Here is a 19,482-nt window from a genome sequence, read left to right as displayed (position 1 = left end):
GGCTTGAACCCTGTACCTTGTATGCAGGTGTTAAAGACCTGAATTCCCTACCACCATTTGTAAAAAAAACTGCAGATTTTTGCCTCATATTTGATCTGATCTGTTCCTCATAATATCTGTGGTTTGTAAATGTTGCAATGCTTGATATTTGATGGTGCAGTGGTAGCATTGTTGCCTCACAGCTGCAGGTTCTCAGGTTTGCTTCTTGGCTGGGGTGCCTTCTTTGTGGGGTTTTTATCTTCTCCCTGTGATTGTGTGGGTTTGCTTTTGTGTCCTCCCATGTTACAAAGACATGTCTGCATTATTTCTTCCTGGGCCTCTGCTGAAATTTTTTTGTTCCAAGTCAGACTGTCCTGATTAACAAATGTTAAATAAAATTGACAGGCATTTGAATTTCAGACTTCAGGTTTCTGAATGTTTAAGTCCTTGCATATTTGATGGTGCAGTGGTAGTATTGTTGCTTCACAGCTATAGGTTTTCTGGTTTGATTCTTGGCTGGGGTGCCTTCTGTGTGGAGTCTGCATCTCCTCCCTGTGTTTGTGTGGATTTGCTCTGGTGCCCTGTCATTTTACAAAGACGTGTCTGCAGTATTTCTCCCTGGGTCTCTGCTGAAAATTGTTTTATTCTGTCAGCAGTAAAATTGTCAGGCATTTGAATTTCAGACTTCATGTTCTTCAGAAAATACATAGTAACACAACATTTTATTCTAGCAATTTTCTAAGTTTATAAGATGAATATTTGAAATTTGTCCCTATTTTTGGGACTGTATTCCCCCATTATTGGCTTCGTCCAGGTTTTTTGTGCTAAGGTTGACAGCTATGGCAAGAACTGAATTCACTGAATGTTTGAGGGCTGTATTCCCTCATTACTGGGTTTGTCCAGGTGTTTTGTACTAAGAGGTTGACAGCTATCGTGAGAACTGAATTCACTAAATGATGGCCATTTAAGTTTTTATCTTCCTCTTTTACAAAGCAGCTGATTTGGCGTAGTGGTATGTTGCTCTGACTGTTTTGCACAGGGAGCTTGGCAGTAAAATGTATGGTTCTAGCAACTTTCCAAGATTATACAAGCAATGTTTGTGTCCATGGTTTTGGGCTTTTGACCCCCCCCCCCCTCAATACATTTTGGCTTTTTCCAGTTTTCTTGTGCTGCGAAGTTGAGTATTGAGTAGATTTTACAAGGAGCTGAGAGCTGCAGGGGAACAGAAGTTTAGTGTTGCTTAAGTGAAGTTGGTTTGCCTTGTTAATAGCAAAACAGGTTGTGTACTTGCCTTTGATGCAGAAGGCTGTGGGTTCTACTCCCACAAGGGGTGGATGCTGCCGTACTGAGAATGTTCTCCATGGTGAAGATACTAACTATGAGTCCGTTATCAGTTTGCCATCCATTTCCTCTTGCAATATTGCTAGCTTATCATTTTTTTAATGCAATATAGGCAGTTTATTCCTGAGGGGCAACAGACACTTTATTTTTCGATAAAACCATGAAATATAAAGGTGTTTGCTAGCAGCAACCTCTTCATTAGTTACAGATTTCTTCAATGTGGAATTATTTAGATGACTGACTTCAGAGATTGTGCATATTTACTGGTAATGGACTGTGTAGAATAGTGCATATTTACTGATAATGGTGGACTGTAGAATTGTGCATATTTACTGATAGTGGTGGACTGTAGAATTGTGCATATTTACTGATAATGGTGGACTGTGGAAGTCTGAGTAGACTTTTATGATAAATGTTCTGAACTGGGCAGTTTTGTCATTATGGGTGCATGCATTTTGTTTCATTGCTTACTGGAAAAATGTTCAAAACAAATTTAAAACGCCTCTAACAACTGTAATATATTGTACAAGGAATATAATTTAGTACAATGAGGAAGGTGTATCAAAGAGCACATGTATGTTTCATATGCAAGGGGCCTATGATTTGAAAACAGCCCAAAATTAATCTTTTATCTGCCACTGGCAAAATGTATTTTCTTTGAATGTGGGTTTCAATACTGTTTCAATGAATGTGAGTTTCAAGGGCAGAGAAGGTTTAATGCTAAGTTTTCATTGTGAGACTGCATTGCTTTGTTTAGTAGATGACTTAGTGTTTGTGCTGTAAAATACAAAATAAAACTTTCAAATGAAGTCCAACTCATCATAGAAGTAAAGCAGTATGCACATTAGTGTTTATGGTAAAAGGAGTGAAATAGCCAAGTAATGTTTCATTGGAATGGCTGCAGAGGCTCCATTCAACCATAATTTTGTCAGGGGGGAAGGGCAGCAAACTCAGACAGGCCCAGCTGAACTATACCTCCCAACTGTCCAGATTTTCAAAGAATGAATAGATTTTTACTTCTTATTTTTGGTTTGTTCTTCATAAAATTTGTAGTTTTCTGGCAAATCATTTAGAAATTAAGTCACTAAATAATGATACACTGAGTTTCAGACTTCATAACCTTCAGAAAAATGCATGCGAAAGTAAGAAATGTTATTCTATCAACTGTCTCAATTTATACAAGAGCAATTTTTAGTACTGTTTATATGTTCCCCCAATATATTTTGCCTTGTTCAGATTTACTGCATTAACAGGTTGAGAGGTACATGCAAATAAAATTGCTTTATAGAATTAGGCATAGCCAACCTCTCAACTGTCCCCGGTTTTGGCTCAAAATGTTGCTCTTCCCCCTAATAATCCCTCCGCAAAATAGCAATTTTGGAAGAAAACATGGAGGGTTTACAATTAAGAAATAACTGTAATAATCAAAGTTATAGATTACTTGAAATGCATGTAGATTCTTTTATTTTGTTAGCTGCTCAAGTTAGCAGTACTAATATTAAAGTGTCCCTTCTTTGACAGGTTCCCAGCTGTATTGTGTGGCTATTTTATATTTTTGCATCACATTTGGTCCATTTTTCATAAAATTGTGTTTTTTGGCAAATTAGTGATAAATCACTAAAGACTGAAGTTAGAAAATAATGACAGACATTTGAGTTTCAGATTTTATACCCTTCAGAAAAGTCATACTAATGCAAGACCTATTCTATTATCTTTCTAAGTTTATTAGAGCAATATTTAAAAATTGTCCTTATTTTTGGGTATTTGTCCCACTTCTGTGTATGGCTTTGTCCAGATTTCTTGCTCTGAGGTTGAGAGGTATGACAAATATGTCAGGGCCATCAGTCAGCCAGAGACATTTCAAATTGTGACATACTTGTTGCACCCCACTCCACCATGTAGTGACTCTGGATGTGTCCAAGCAAGGCAAGGAGTAGTTATGCAGTGTAAATGTGCAGTGTGTCCCCCCCATCCAAGGTAGACACATACTACAGTGGCTTTTCATCTGTCCTTGATTTTGCAGAAAGGTCTGGTTTCTGTCATATTTTTGTACTGTTGATTTATGCTTATTACTCAAAGTGCCTGTTGCTCTGTGCAATGCTTTAATGACCATAAGGTAAGCTTGTCTGAGATCGTAAGATGCAAGTAAGCTTTAATAAGCATACTGTTAAAGAATTGCCAACATTGAAAGCCTTTCTGTTGTTGCCATGCAGAGAATACTTGACTAGATAATGTATAAGCCTTGGGTATTAAAGGACAAGATTCCATTATTTTAAAAAGCTCATTACACTTGTTGGAGACTTCCAGTCATCTCTACAGACTTTACCCGTAAACTAAACAGAATGCCAATGATCATGTGTGGTCCATAACCTGTACAGTAATCCTTTATGCAATGTATCTTGAGCTTGTTTCTTGTTTGCTTTTCATTTTTTACTTACATGTTTTCCCCATGAAACAAGTAGATAGTTGTCAGGCAGCAGGTCTTTTTTGGATAAGAAACATTTTTACAAGTGGGGGCATCACAGAGATTTCTACTTTCAGCATGTTACTTGGTACTTTAATAAAGCTGAATATATTATAATTAGAACTGCGGTGCAAGAAGTGGTTTGAGTTGAGTGCTTCTGGGTTTTCTTATACTTGATTTTGACTGGCATTCCAGTAATGTATTTAAAAAGTAATTTATTTTTTCGTGCCTCACAACCTTTTGTTTCCATCTAGATATTAAGTAAGCTGTCATGCAGCCAATGCATTGAAATATTTTTATTCTTCTACACTTATTTTTGTCTTGACTGGACTCTCATAATGATGGTTTGCCACCCAGGGCAGCGTATTTAATTAAAGTTAGTTTTTGTGGTTTTGAGCATAGCTCCTCCCCTTTCTAGTTGGCCACACCCCTTCCCCTTGACCCCACCCATTCAGCTGTCTCCTGCAGCCCCCCTTTGATTTGAAGTCACCAGCCGCCACTGCTTAAAGCTCAGTCCTCTAAAATGTAAATTTAGATTACCAGAAGTTACTTATGTAGGTAATTTATTTACCAGTACAGGCTTACTGACCCTTCTAAACAAACAGCCATTCTTGAGATGCCGGCTCCAGACAATATCCAAGCTGTACAGCGTTTCTTTGGTAGGGTTAACTATTTGGACAAATTAATCCCTGACTGTAGTCCGTTATCAGTGCCTTTAAGAGAGATGACATGCAAAAATATTACCTGGTCATGGTTAGAACAACACCAGAGAGCATTTGATAACCTTAAATAGCAAATTGCCACCCCACCTACATTGAGATACTATGATGTCCACAAACCAGCAGTTCTTATCTGTGATGCTTCAAAGTTCGGTCTTTGTGCAGTTATTCCTCAAGCAGGCAGACATGTTGCCTATGCATCTAGAACTCTTACCCAGACTGAGAGGCAGTATGCTAAGATTGAGAATGAACATTTGGCAATTGTGTTCGCATGTTTGAAGTTTCATAATTATATCTGTAGCCGTGCTATCCAAATCGAAACTGATCATCAACCTCTAGTCACTATTTTAAAGAAGCCTATGCATACAGCTCCAGCAAGACTACAAAGAATGATCCTTAAATTACAAAAGTATTATTTCAAAATGGTCTACACACAAGGCAAACTTCTTTATCTGCCTGATATCTTATCCAGATAGTCCTGAAATACTACAGAGCAGCTTGACGCAGAGAGTTTTGACTTCGATGTCATAGAAGTGCATCATTTTTCTTCCACGAGACTTGATGAGCTAAGCAATCACACAAAGACTGATTCAGTTTTGCAGAAGCTCAACCACTTCATCAGTGTTGGCTGACCATCAAAGAAATCCTGTGTACCACCAGAACTACAACCTTACTTTCCATACAGAGATGAAATGCTGATGGAAGAAGGTATCATTTTCAAAAGTCCAAAAGTTGCTGTTCCTTACAACAAGAATACATTCAGATTTTGCATTTTGGCCACCCAGGTTCCAAGTCTACCAAAAAAAGGGCAAAAGGACTAGTATTGTGACCTCAAAGGACATTGATGAAATGCTTTCTCCTTCATCTTCAGTATGCAAGAAGTTGGATGCCAGCAGCCCTCCAGGACTTAATAAAAACAAATTTAAAGTATATTTAAAAAAAAAGAAACTCAAACATTAAGTAGCTTTATGACTGATTTAATTTGCTTAATTAAGGGAATTGTAATAATTGATGTGATTAGTGAGAGTATAAAATGTGTTACTTTTAAAATTTCATTCAGTCTGAGGAAGTCTTATTTAGACAAAAGTACTTACTGGATGATGATGTTTATGGAATAAATACTTTTTATGGTTTTATTTTTTCTGTTTTTTAAGTGATTATATCATTTTAAAACCATGTTATCCATGTTCTTGCCTTGAATATTTTCTGATCCACTACACCAATGCCTCAGACAAGACTTACTTCTTGTCGCTTTCTTTCATCCGAGCACCAGAAAACCGACAAGACAATTGCTACCAGTGAACCGACATGGACAACCTAAGGGTGGCTTTCACACAGTGACTATACAGGGGAACAACCACCAAACAAAACAATGCCCACGACCATTAATGAAACAAAGAGGCTGTACAACTGCACAATCCAACATGACCTGCCTTCCGTTTTTTCTCTCTTTAGAGCGCCAAAACCAAATGAAACTACAACAAACCGACCAACCACATAACAAGCCACCAACAAAATACAGCCACAGTTTAACAAAAGAAGTAGCTGTACAAACAGCATGGCTAAGTAACACTGCCTACACTAATATAATAAAGAGATGTGGAAGATAAGTGCCCATAACCATACCAGAAGAATGCAGAGTCCCTGAAATCACAGACACTCAGGTTAAAACAGCACTCTGCAAAGCCAAAAACACAGCATCAATGACCGGACGGTGTCCCAGGCTGCATCCTACACGAGCTCAAAGATGAACTAACCCCTCACCTAAACACACTGTTTAAACTCAGCCTCTCCACAAGATACATACCCATAGAGTGACACACAGCAACGGTTATTCCACTCCACAAAGGTGGAGCAACAACAGACCCCGGGAACTATTGCCCTATACGCCTGACTAGGTTGGTCTGCAAGCCTATGGAGCGCATCATCATGGAACTCATTAACAGACACAATGAGAACCTCCAAACACTGGACCCTACCCAGTTCGGCTTTGTTAAGGGCAGATCATGCCTTCTAAACCTGGTGGACTTCTTTGAGAGAGTTACCAAGGCTGTAGATGAGGGAAAAGTGGAACACACAGCCTACCTAGACCATGCTAAGGCCTTCAACTCCATTCCCCATTCTAGTATTATAGATAAGCTCACCAGCCTGAACATAAACCCCTACGTCACAAGATGGATTGCCAACTGGCTCATGGACAGAACCCACATGGTGGGAGTTGTGGGAGCTAGGTCTGACTCTAAACCGGTTACAAGTGGCATTCCTGGGGCTCAGTCCTAGGACCCCTCCTGTTCGGCATATACTTCTCAGAGGTACAAGCAAGCACAGGAGGACTATGTCTGACCAAGTTCGCAGACAACTGCAAATTAGGGGCTATAATTGACTCTCCGGCTGACACAGACATCCTCCAAAAGGGTCTCACTGAGATGGATACCTGGTGTCAAAAACATGGCCTCAAGCTAAATGCCAAAAAATGCATAGTCGTCCCCTTTGGAAAAAACAAAGTACCCACAAACTACCACATAGGTGGTAGTCCCCTAAATATGGAAGATGTAATAAGGGATCTGGGGACCCAAGTAGATAGTAATCTCACCTTTGATAATCACATTGCCAAAGTGGTTAGAAAATTCTTCTATGTGGCCCACCTAATCACAAAAGGGTTCGCATCCAGATCAAAAGAGGTCATTGTGCCCCTCTACTCATCACTCATCACACTCATCTTAGAGTACAACACCCCATTTGGGATGTACCTTACAAGACACCTGCAACAGCTGGAAAGACCACAGAAATACCTTACCAAGAGGATAAATGGCCTCAAACAGATGCCCCTTGCAGCTCGACTGAAGAAACTCCAGTTGTACTCAGTTGCATACCGCCTACTCAGAGGTGATCTCTGCCTGACATACAAGGCCATGTCCAACCCAGAATTGATGGACATGCTCCACCTAAAGAAAACCTTATCCCCTCAAGCCACATGCTCTAGGGATCTAAACCTCACCACAACAATAAGTAGGACATGCTGGAGGGATAGATTCCTGTCCCAGAGACTTCCCATGCTTTGGAACAAGATCCCAGTCCACATTAGGCAGAGCTCCTCGCTAACACTCTTCAAAAGAAGCCTTGACAAGTGGTTGGGAAACAGAAAGTTTACCTCAGGGATCACTTCAGTGGCTCTGCTGGACAGAGGCACAGGGAACTAATTTAAGAGGGTGGCGAAAGCCAACACATTCTGGCTAGGCTTATAAATGCCTTTGGGCAGATAGCCAAGTACCCACCTATGAACCTATAAGTAACACTGCCTACACTAATATAATAAAGAGACATGGAAGATAACACGTACAGTGAGCAAAGAAGGATTAAAAACCTTTTCCAGCACAAACGCGATTCCTCATTTTGCCATACTTTCACCATCTCTAAAATAAAAAGTAAGCAACATACACAACCATCCTGCCCACACTATCAGAGAAGCTGATATCCAACAAAGAATACCCCCTCCTACCCTCCCAAAAAAATAGCCACTCACGAATGCCACCATACACCACTGTTAACCCAAGGCCTACCTGTTCTCTGGAATTCCTACAGGTTGTCATAGCAAGTTCATGCCAAAACCTGCCTTACCCAGTTATACTCAGTCATACAAAACCAGTTAAGCCCCTCCTTACACTTACCTCATTTCCTCCCACCCCTCCTACTTTCTCAATTTAACCCTTTCATCCCCACCCCACTAACTACCATGTTAACTCCCATTACTAGTCCTACCTGGCCCACACCAAAAGATGTCCCTGAACACATTGGTTTGTTCCCAGATCTCATTTGTTCTGCATTTTTATGAATTTGGCCAGATTTTTACATTCCTTTCTAATGCGTTACATTCCTTTCAGGAGGCAATTATCTTGTGTCATTGAACGGGTTTAGTTGTCTCACTGAAACACTGATCATTCTGGATAAAGAACACCTCAGAGGAAAAAATATCCATCATTTTCTTTGCAATGAAGTTTTAAGGTTTATTACAGATACTTTTTCATAAGAGCGTTTAATACTGTAAGGTTTATTACAAATACTTTTTCATAAGAGCGTTTAATACTGTAAGGTTTATTACAAATACTTTTTCATAAGAGCGTTTAATACTGTAAGGTTTATTACAAATACTTTTTCATAAGAGCGTTTAATGCTCTAAGGTTTATTACAAATACTTTTTCATAAGAGCGTTTAATACTGTAAGGTTTATTACAAATACTTTTTCATAAGAGCGTTTAATACTGTAAGGTTTATTACAGATACTTTTTCATAAGAGCGTTTAATACTGTAAGGTTTATTACAGATACTTTTTCATAAGAGCGTTTAATACTGTAAAGTTTATTACAGATACTTTTTCATAAGAGCGTTTAATACTGTAAGGTTTATTACAGATACTTTTTCATAAGAGCGTTTAATACTGTAAGGTTTAATACATATACTTTTTCATAAGAGCGTTTAATACTGTAAGGTTTATTACAGATACTTTTTCATAAGAGCGTTTAATACTGTAAGGTTTATTACAGATACTTTTTCATAAGAGCGTTTAATACTGTAAGGTTTATTACAGATACTTTTCATAAGAGCGTTTAATACTGTAAGGTTTATTACAGATACTTTTTCATAAGAGCGTTTAATACTGTAAGGTTTATTACAGATACTTTTTCATAAGAGCGTTTAATACTGTAAGGTTTATTACAGATACTTTTTCATAAGAGCGTTTAATACTGTAAGGTTTATTACAAATACTTTTTCATAAGAGCGTTTAATACTGAAAATAAGAGTAATTGTAACTGTAGCAGACCTACATGTCTTATTCACTTGTGAAATGTGCTCATCCTATGTAGTGAGAAACGGCAAATTCTTTATGTTGTCTTGTGAGTTTTAAGGCGGAATAGTATGTAACCTGTCAACACAAATAAACAGCAAATGAATTTTATTTACACAAATGTCAAAGTCTTTCTTTTTTTAAATAATGACATTGTAAAACAGCAGTGCATCATTGGGGGATTATGGGTAATTAATGAATTTACCAGTGGCAGCAGTAGTGACGTAGGTTTCATTTTGTCACATGAGTTGTGCCTTTGTGACCAAACAGTGACTTTCTACTTTGGTTAAACCACAGACTGTTCATTCTCTACCATGCTACAGTGCTTAATTCTGGCATATTATCTTGAGTTTTCATGAGAGAGATTCAGACTTTATTTGAACATAATAAAAGTGATTGTTAAAATGTTTAATATGCATGAATGCTGGAACTAGTACTTTGCCACTGGCTTAAGACTTCTATTTTTGGACTATCATAATTCTGACTATAGCATGAGTAATTAAAGCAAACTGGACTGAATTCTTTTATGATTCTATTTCCACTGTTTCTATAAGGACTGCAATCTACAATAGCCTTGGCTATCTTAAAACAGTCGGCCATAACTGTTTCTTATACAAAGGCCTATCAAATCAGCTGTTATGATTAGCCTACTTTAATTACATGCCTTACCTTAATTTCCAGTGTAACTTGGTTTAATTAATTGTATGTAAGATGCATATAAATAGCTTACTTTCAGCTCACAATGTTTACATGAACAAAGCTTTACTAAGCAACGTCAGCTACAAGTCTGATACGCACCGTAAAACTAATTGCCTACGTAATTCCATGAATGTTGTGTGTAGATTTTGTATTTTACTATAAATTAAGACTTTTTGCTTTATTAATATTCAGTGAAATTCAAGTAATAATATACTTTATGTGGAAATCACAAATTACAGATTTTTGTTATGTTTTGTCTTACAGGCCTTGCAATTGCCAGTGCACTCATAGACATTTCACAGCAAAAACCAACAGAATGCAAAGAAAAGACCTCAGGAGTCAGAAACCGAAAGCATCAACCTCCAGCACATCAAGGGACGTGTGTCTGAAACCTGACAAATGTACTTTTACCTTAATATGAGTGTTTTCATTTATTTAAATGGCTTGAATAGACAGCCATACAGTGGCCTCGTTTTTTTGTGGAGGCCCATGATAATAGGTTATACACCCCATTGTTTTCATATGCACAATCAACGTTACTTAAAACCACTGAACCTGAGGAAGAAAAAGGTGCTTAGCTGTAGCTGATCTACTGATGTAGAGTTGAGGTATAGAAGACTGGAGACTAAGCGGACACCTGAGCCTGTGACATTCAGCACAATTAAAAGACGCCAGAAGAGAAGAGCAGCGAATGACACATTTTCAGAGATCAGTTGGCCGCAAGACAACATTAGAAGGATTGTTCTGCTGTTGGAAACATCATTGGAGGATGTAACTCACAGTGACTCCTTCAAGTCTGATAAAGTCTTCATCAGAGACATTTTATGCTAATATGTCAAAGGCAGCCACAATAAAGCAAAAGAAGTTATAAGAAAATGGTTCTCAAGTACAAGAAAGTGAACACATGCAGTGGAGCTACAGTATAAAGTTACTTACAAGGTTACGCAGAAATGTATTGATAATGGGCATCACTAGCCTGGTCCCATGTTGCGACTAATTCACTGCTGGCACAAAACCAGCGGAGAGCTGCCATTCTGTTTTGTAATAAGGTACATATGATGGGAGTCTTCTCTTCCATGCCATCTGTTTGGTTTGTTTTACCATGTTTACTTTTATTTGTAAAATACTATAATGAAAACAAAGTAAGTAATATACTATAAATGCATCCTATTCCCAGTTTTGCAGAATGCAATGTCATTTAATATGGGACTGAAAATGTATTGCTAGATGTAGCAAATCCCAGCACCCATTACTAATGTGCAGACACAACATAGGGCAATGGAGGTATGAATACTTGTGTATGGCATTTTGGAGTTTTTATAAATGTGAAGGACGTAAAGTGTCATTGATGTTTACCGAGATCTACATTTTCCTTCTGTTTTTCATAAGGATATTGTCATTACTGTTTACATTGGGATACATTGTTGCATGCATAACAATAGTGCAGTAGCAGTAATTTATAAGGAATAGACTAAATGTAACAATGTTGATAAATGTAACAATGTTGATAAATGTAACAATGTTGATTTCTTGTAGAGCCAGAATTGGCAGTCATGCAACAGTTTGATACAGCACTGTGAAGAGGAAATTACTGTCTATGCTAGATCACAATAAAATGAAAAGTAATTTCAATTACATCCGTATGAGTGGATATGCTACACCTACCGTACCTGCTATGGGCAAACGTGTTCTTTAGCTTTTTGTACGAATTTGCACGTTTTCCATTCATCCGTTTTACGTGATGAATGAGCAGGCATTTAAAATACCAAAATAATATATTTAAAGCATAAAAGGGAGTTGTCCTTTTGAGAAAACCGTTTTGATTGTTCTTTTAGATTATTTAAAACTAAGCTGCACACACACTTCTCAGACTATCAAAACACGATTTGTGACCGACCAATGTAAGCAATCTTCAGGTCTTCACAGAGACTGTAACATAAACTGAACTGTAGCTGTTCCATGTGGAAAGCTGTCTTTAAAATGTGTTTAATTGGCAAATGAATTGTATTCTCAGAGAACTCAGTAGCAAGCCAAGTATTTTATTTAGAATCTTCCACACTGAATATTGTCTATAATCTGGATAGTTTGTCAGGTGAGACAGAACACAGTGCTTTTTCCATTATAATTGTCAGGATCAACGTTTATTTCTTTTGACTTATAGTATGCTTTGTTTTTCATTATAAATACTAAGACTTTCACCTGTTACTTGCTTTAAGCAGCTACATCAACAGTTCCATACAATTTCTTGAAATATCTGCTGTAACAGAAGTTACTTAAGAATAATATGCAACATATTTAATTTCAAGTTCCAGTGTGGTTTTCATTTGAAAATAACACATAACATAATCTGTTTTTAAATGTGCAACATATTTTTTTATTTAATTTTAACATTTGTTAACTAGGTAAATGGGCTGGACTCTTCCCAACCCCAGCCTAACTGACAAAGTCAAGGTTGGATACCGTTTGTAGGGATGGTTTAGTGTACCCAATCAAGCAACATGTTTTTGAGGAAGATGGGAGTGTCCAGGGAAAATGCTAATACATATGTAAAGAGTACACAAAAGATCTGCACAAAGAGTAGTCATACATCAGGACTGAACCTGATGCATTGAAGCTGTGAGGCAAACGTCTTACCACACGAAGAGTAATCATACATCAGGACTGAACCCGAGGCATTGAAGCTATGAGGCAAACGTCTTACCACTCAAAGAGTAATCATACATCAGGACTGAACCCGAGGCATTGAAGCTATGAGGCAAACGTCTTACCACATGAAGAGTAATCATACATCAGGACTGAACCCGAGGCACTGAAGCTATGAGGCAAACGTCTTACCACTCAAAGAGTAATCATACATCAGGACTGAACCCGAGGCATTGAAGCTATGAGGCAAACATCTTACCACTGAAACACTGTCTTGCTTAAAGCTAAAAGGTGCTGAGACTTTCCTCAAGATAAAAAAAAAGTCAGAATCTAGTTTGGACATTTGGTATTGACACTTATTTTCTATTGCAGTTGTTCATTTTCATGTGTTTACATGTTAATATCCCATTTTTTGTCTTGCCTCATGAAATGCATATCCTTCATTTATTTATTCCATTTTGATATCATTACATAAACAGTGACATTCAGTGTGATATCAAATTGTAAGCTTTATAATATCTGTGTTTATATGTAGTTACCAGACATGCAGTCCACTAACCATTAAGGAGCCTTGCCCAAATTTCCAGTTACCTCCAAACAATGCCTGGTTGAGCAGGCACTTGAAGGCTGAGGGAATCAAACCCGGCACCACTGGAAGCTGCTCATTGGCAGCTCATAGTTTTAGTTCTCTGTGCTGACTGACAGACTGTCAGTCTTCATTATTTATGGAAAATGTGAGTGTGAAAAGTCAATATTGTACTGTACAACCAAACTTACCCTATTCATAAAAAGGTCGACGTGTCATTTTGAACATACCTTTTTTTAACAAAACCCTTGACACCTCAGTTTGTATAGCATATTGTTAATAGTGGAACTCTGTCATTTGCTTGAGGAATACCCTCAGTTGATTGCACACTAAACATAATGTTTGAACACTCCAAATATAATATTAGAAAATAAATGTATTGTACCAGCAGTACAATAAATTAATCAGTGTAATACAGCCATCCCAAATCAGTATTTAGTGCTATCACATGCAAGGTTTTGTATTAAAATAATATTGCTTCTAGTATGCCCAGTAGGAATTCTATTGTCCCCTCTTCTAGTGCTATAAGGGTATTAAATGGCAAGGACCTAAAAGCATACACACCTCCTTGATGAAATGATGAACCATGTACATATAACAACCAACATATTTCTATTTTAAATATGACATGCCCACTCTTCTGTCCTCAACTTCACTATGCATGAGGTCTTCCCTATGTACTGTATGTTAGCAGTGCATGTGTACAAAATCACCTGAAGACGGAAAACACTGGATACAAGCTATGTAATGCCTTATCTTGAAAGATGTTATTAACATGTGCATCCTAACCCTTGAGGGTCCTACACACACACACACACACACACACACACACACACACACACACACACACTATATTAAGTGCAAGGAAATGTTTCTTTTCTCAAGAACACATGGTTTTAAAGACCAAGTCATGTATGTTTAAGGTTCTGTATGAAAATTTTTTAAGACAATCTGTTTGAATTCAAATCAGTAAACCAAATGACCCGTATAATATGTGCAACCTCTTCCATAAATCATGTGAACCTGGGCAGTAATAGGGGCAAATTCCATTCAATTCCTTGTAATTTCTTTTGTAGTATGAAAATCCTCTTTGTTTGTTCTGATCTAATCTGTTCTTCTACAAGCCTGCCAAACAGAGGATGTTTTCTAGAGTTGATCTAACATTTTTCAAGAATTTGCCCTTGAAGAGAAGAACATTTCCTTGTACTAAATGTATTGTGTAAGGTGTGCCATAGAGGTGAAGATAAATGTATTAATAAAATACTTTTTAAGAAAAAAACATTTTTGTTGCACTTCCGTTGTTTATGGGACTTTTTTTGTACATGTCCTGTTAACAGATGGTATTTAGGACAGACCACATGCATGTCAGGTTAACAATACAAGATCAATCAAGTGATATTAAGAATGAAACTTTGTTAACTTGTCCTTAAGTGCATCGTTCACAACTTCATCAAGGAAAGTGTAGGTTTTTGTATTGGATATGGCTTATATTATTAGACTAGGGAATAAATGGCCTAACTGAATAGACTTGAAGCAATGCTGCAATTTAAATATAAAGTCTTGCATTTGATGGGACTGAACACAGATTTGGGATGGTGGTATTCAAATGATTAACTTATTTCATTGTCGAAACAGGTTTGTTTTTTACATTATTAAATTTTGGAGAGTTTAAAACTTTAGTGATTCTATTACAATTATGTAAAGAGCAGTCAGTTGAGAAAATTTTCCATGGAAATTGATTGGATGCGGTATTAAACTACATAACAGCTGTATGTGGAATTCTAGGGAATCATGATTGGGTTTCTGATCATAACCTGCTTATTATGTGTTTTGACACATGGATGCTGAGAAAATCACCTTGAGAGCAAGTTCAAGAGGTGAATTGTGGCATCCATGTTGTGAACATGTAAGTTTTGTGATCAGTGATCTGATTATAATTTGTTGTAGTGAATGGAGCATCATACCTGTCAGTTTCTTTGCTTAACAGTTCCTGACAAATACAAAACTAATAGAGGAGCAAGGGACCAAACTCAGGGGGAGGTTTTACATATTGCACTAATTCACTTAAAATTTAATAGAACAGCAAGTTTTGCATCAGCATGCATTTTCAGAACAATAAGAAGCGTGAAACTGAGTGTCGTTATCGACTAACTGTAGTCCTCACTGATTTACCCGAAAGTCAAAGATTTTGTAATGGACAGGAAAAAGTATAAGGCAAAACCAGGGATATTCAGTAAAATCAGGAAGAGTTGAGACATGCAGCAACCAGAAACAAAAGCCACTCTGGTGGAAGGTAAAATGGCTTTCAAAGCCATTAAATATTTTGTTCTACTCACACACATGCGCGTGCACAGACACACCCACGCACACATGCACGCACGCACACACACACACACACACACACACACACACACACACACACACACACACACACACACACACACCTTGGATTTGTAGCAGTCATTTATCATCAAATTCAGGTATGACCCAGCATGACCACACATGGAATGTTTATACCCAAATGATTAAACAAATGTCTGAGATGTTAAAACTAGTTTTGGGGTTTGCTTTCATTCTTACATGGATAGTTAGTTGTGGCTGCTTTGATAACCACATGGAGAGTTAATTGTTAAAAGCCACACAATCATATCATAGCATAGATCAGATGGTATGTTCTCTTTGTAATGGTGAAAGACTCACTGTGCTGTTTACCTACCTCTTGCAAGTGTTTGAAATGATTACAAAGGGGACATAAGGGAGTTTTCACAAGAGAATTTTTGTATGGAAAATGCAGCCATCCTAAGCTATAAAATGATCTCTGGGTGGCCATTCTGTCCGTTTTGACTCACTGAAATTGCTAGACCTTTTCCTTACTATGTTACAGTTATACAAACATGGAAGGATTGAGAGATGTATGCAGGATATACATGCAGTCATACATACATACATATTGCCTCCTACATGTAATAAACAAATCCTGATAGCAGCAGTTCGGTGCATTAAAGATGAGCTCCAAGAAACATTTTTGTTAGAGGTCTGTGGACTAAATTGGTGCACTGTTGTTCATCTTATAGTTCACTCTGAGTTGTTATAACTTTGAAACTGGTTACATAAGTGAGGGGTGCAGGTCTTGCATGGGGCATATGGGAGATTCTCTCCATAAAAAAAAAAAAAAAAAAAAAGTTACTTTTAAGATCTGCTTTTCTCATCTAAATAAGTTTAAAATGATTTAATTTGCTGAACTAAATCCCATGTGGTTAACATGTTGATTTTTATGGCATTTAAAAGCACTGGTCATATTGTAAAAGTACAGCAACTGATAATTCATTCCCATTTTTAGCAATTAAGTAATTACAACTGAGTTTGCAGGCATCACCTCACTTTTTGGAAGTTAAAAAATGAAGCAGATAGTTAACTGGTCTATGATTTAAAGTGCTTCTTAAAAGACATTGTTACCATTAGATTAGATATGGGGGATTTCATTAAACAACTCTTTCTGAAATGTTATTCAAGCTAACTTTGTTTAATTTAAAATTTGCATCAAATTGCACTGATATGTGGAGTTTGAATTGTATTCTGTAGTATAAACAGTTTGAAGTATTGTATATTAAGGAATGAATGAGTTAGGCCTCATGTTTTTGTACTTGTGTTTATTTTAAGCTTGAATTTGTTGGAGTTTGTCCTTTATGTTTCTTTAAAGGGACACTGTCAGACTTCTACTTTATATGCTACCTGTGTTTGTAGATGGCCATAATCATCTGGTATTGAAATACTTTTTAATTAATGGTTTTGTTGTAGTATTTAAAAATGGAATCATACCTTACATTTCTCAACACACAGAAATGTATTTGTTCCTAGATTTGATAAACAGTTACTGATTGTTTCTGGATTATGGACAGTCGACAACAAGGAAACTATGGCTAATGTTAATAGACATAGAATATAAGCAACTCATGAACTTGAAACCAGTGGTGTTAGCTTGAGTTCATCATAACTATGCATTCAGCTTTAAAAAGAAAATAAACCGATGAAAAAAGTTGCAGTGAAATGAGGCTCCATCTGAAGCAATGTAACTAGTAAATGTCTTGTCAGTGTCCCTTTAACTTCATTAAAATTGTAATGTTGCTGTTTCTGTATAAATACATCTGACATTTGTCAGGTGATTACAGAACATATTTTACAAAAATGTTTAAATTTATATCAATAAAGACCAGCTTGTCTTTTTTCTTTGTTGATATGGATATATGTATAACAGTTTTGAAGCTTCAATACAATAAAACGAACCATCTCTTAATAAGACTGCTGTTGGTTCATAAGTGGTGATAGTGTTGGAGACTGTTTACATTAGGTGCAAGCATTTATGTCTTGTGGTATTATAGTGATGGTGAGAAACTGTTATAATAATAATAATAGATGGTGCAATAGAATTGTACAAATATGACTTTGTGAACTCTGTGGTGGAGTCGATCCTTTCCACCACTCAACATTCAGGATTTTTTTTTCAAGTTCCTACAGTCTGGTCATAATGTGCTCTAATGGCAAAGTATCCTGGGATTTCAAGCACTGGCTGTGAAATAGTACCATTCCCCTGGGCACAATAGTTCCTTTCTACCCACTATCACCTGTCAGATCTCTACTCCTGCCATTGCTGATAACAATTCCTGGGTTTATTCACAGTTTTCCTTTGAGTTCCTGGTGTTTTTTTAGCATTCAAATACTACATCAGATAACAGAAGGCGTCTCGTATTGGAACAGGAGGAAGGATCACTATTATTGCTTGTCTTTACTGTAGACTTTTTGGAGGACTGCTCGGGGTTTATTCCTCACAGGCACAATTTCATATTATACATCGCTTCCTGTTCCTTGTTTCTGATTAATGGAGAATTGATTCTATTCTGGTCTGCCTTCTGATGGTTGGTAATTGCGCCTCAAGTCCTGTCTGGGAGATGCATCTCAGGGTGCTTTGCACCCTGTCTCTTGGTTGACAGGACCAGCCCTAGTTTTATCTAGTCAGTCTGATCTCATGAACTGCTTACAGTCACTTGGTCACAGATTAGGGATAGTCAGAACCAGGATTTCCTCCTCTAACAACACCCTCTCCATGCAGACCAGTAGGGTTGTTAAGTCCATTCTAATGATGAGCTGCTGCTGAGACCATCCTAAGGTCTACTACCCAGACTTAAGAACTCAGGCTTTTGATTCTTAGTGGAAGCTTAACTTGTCCAACTGTACGCCATGTCATTATCATTGCAGTCTCAGGGCCTGTATCTGCACATCACCATGAGCCCCTTCTGGCATGCAGTATTATGTGAATCCCTGTGTCTCATCACCCAGTGTGTGCTTATTACACAGTAACACAAGTATGTTCAGGGTTCTTTGTTCATGGCTTTGGGATGACATGGGGAACCCCTAGGGAGTTTATCAGAGATGTAGCCTTGGTCATTGAGATGGGTGAAGTCTTTGAGCTCCCCTTTCTCCTGAGCTTTTCTCATTTGAATATTCCTTGTGGCGTATGAAGTCTTCATCCCTCCATTAGTAATCTCGTCTGTTAAAAAGCTAATGGATATGCTGTTAATCCACCCTGGATGCAGTGTTTATGGGTGTTATAGAAACTGGAGCCCCCCACACACACTCTGCTGCTGTGATCTCCCAGATGGTTGATGCCTGGTGTAGACCTCTGCCTGTTTAGAGTGATTACTGTCTAAGCATCCCAAGGCTGACATTTTGGGTGGTCTAGGTTGGCTCCCAATGGCCCCAGAATCATATCTGTTCCCTCTGCTGACTCACAAGGAGTCTGGAGCTTGGACAGAAGAGGCATAAAGGTGTATCCCTTTCATATGTTATAGGGCTTAGGGATGTAAACTATGCATTTAAAAAAATAAGTCTCGAATTATCATAACTGAAACAAAAAAAGTTTCAAAATGTTGCAAATTGAGAACCTCAGCAATAAAAGAAAGTATTGCACAAATTTAAACAAACACAGGTTTAAGTAGAGAGAGCATTGTGTTTGTAAGGTTTAGGGGAAAGTATAGATGTCTTATATGCTTTAACATAGGGACTCTACCCTAGTCTTCTGATCTTTAGTTGTACTACCTCCAGTATTGCACAAAGGCAGAAAAGGGAAATAGGTAACCACAAGTGAATAAAATAAATAAATAAAGCAGAGTAAAAGAATCTCAACTTTTCTTTTTACTCTGAGTTGCATGAG

General features: G+C 37.5%; 1 protein-coding gene across 1 annotated transcript in view; it reads left to right on the top strand.

Annotated features, from left to right (window-relative positions):
- ATRNL1 (attractin like 1) overlaps positions 1 to 17,571 on the top strand; it is a gene marked incomplete in the record, with an annotated part of 6,064,901 nt that extends 6,047,330 nt beyond the window's left edge. The window contains 1 exon segment of the mRNA XM_044055896.1: positions 10,310 to 17,571. Coding sequence (XP_043911831.1) covers positions 10,310 to 10,434 — 125 coding nt within the window.
- Between the last annotated feature and the right edge of the window lie 1,911 nt (positions 17,572 to 19,482).

The sequence above is a fragment of the Protopterus annectens genome, chromosome 14.part0, assembly GCF_019279795.1.
Source record: "Protopterus annectens isolate FY-2018-M chromosome 14.part0, PAN1.0, whole genome shotgun sequence".
In the NCBI taxonomy this organism is placed as follows: Eukaryota; Metazoa; Chordata; order Ceratodontiformes; family Protopteridae; genus Protopterus; species Protopterus annectens.
This window is presented reverse-complemented; position numbering and strand designations above follow the sequence as displayed.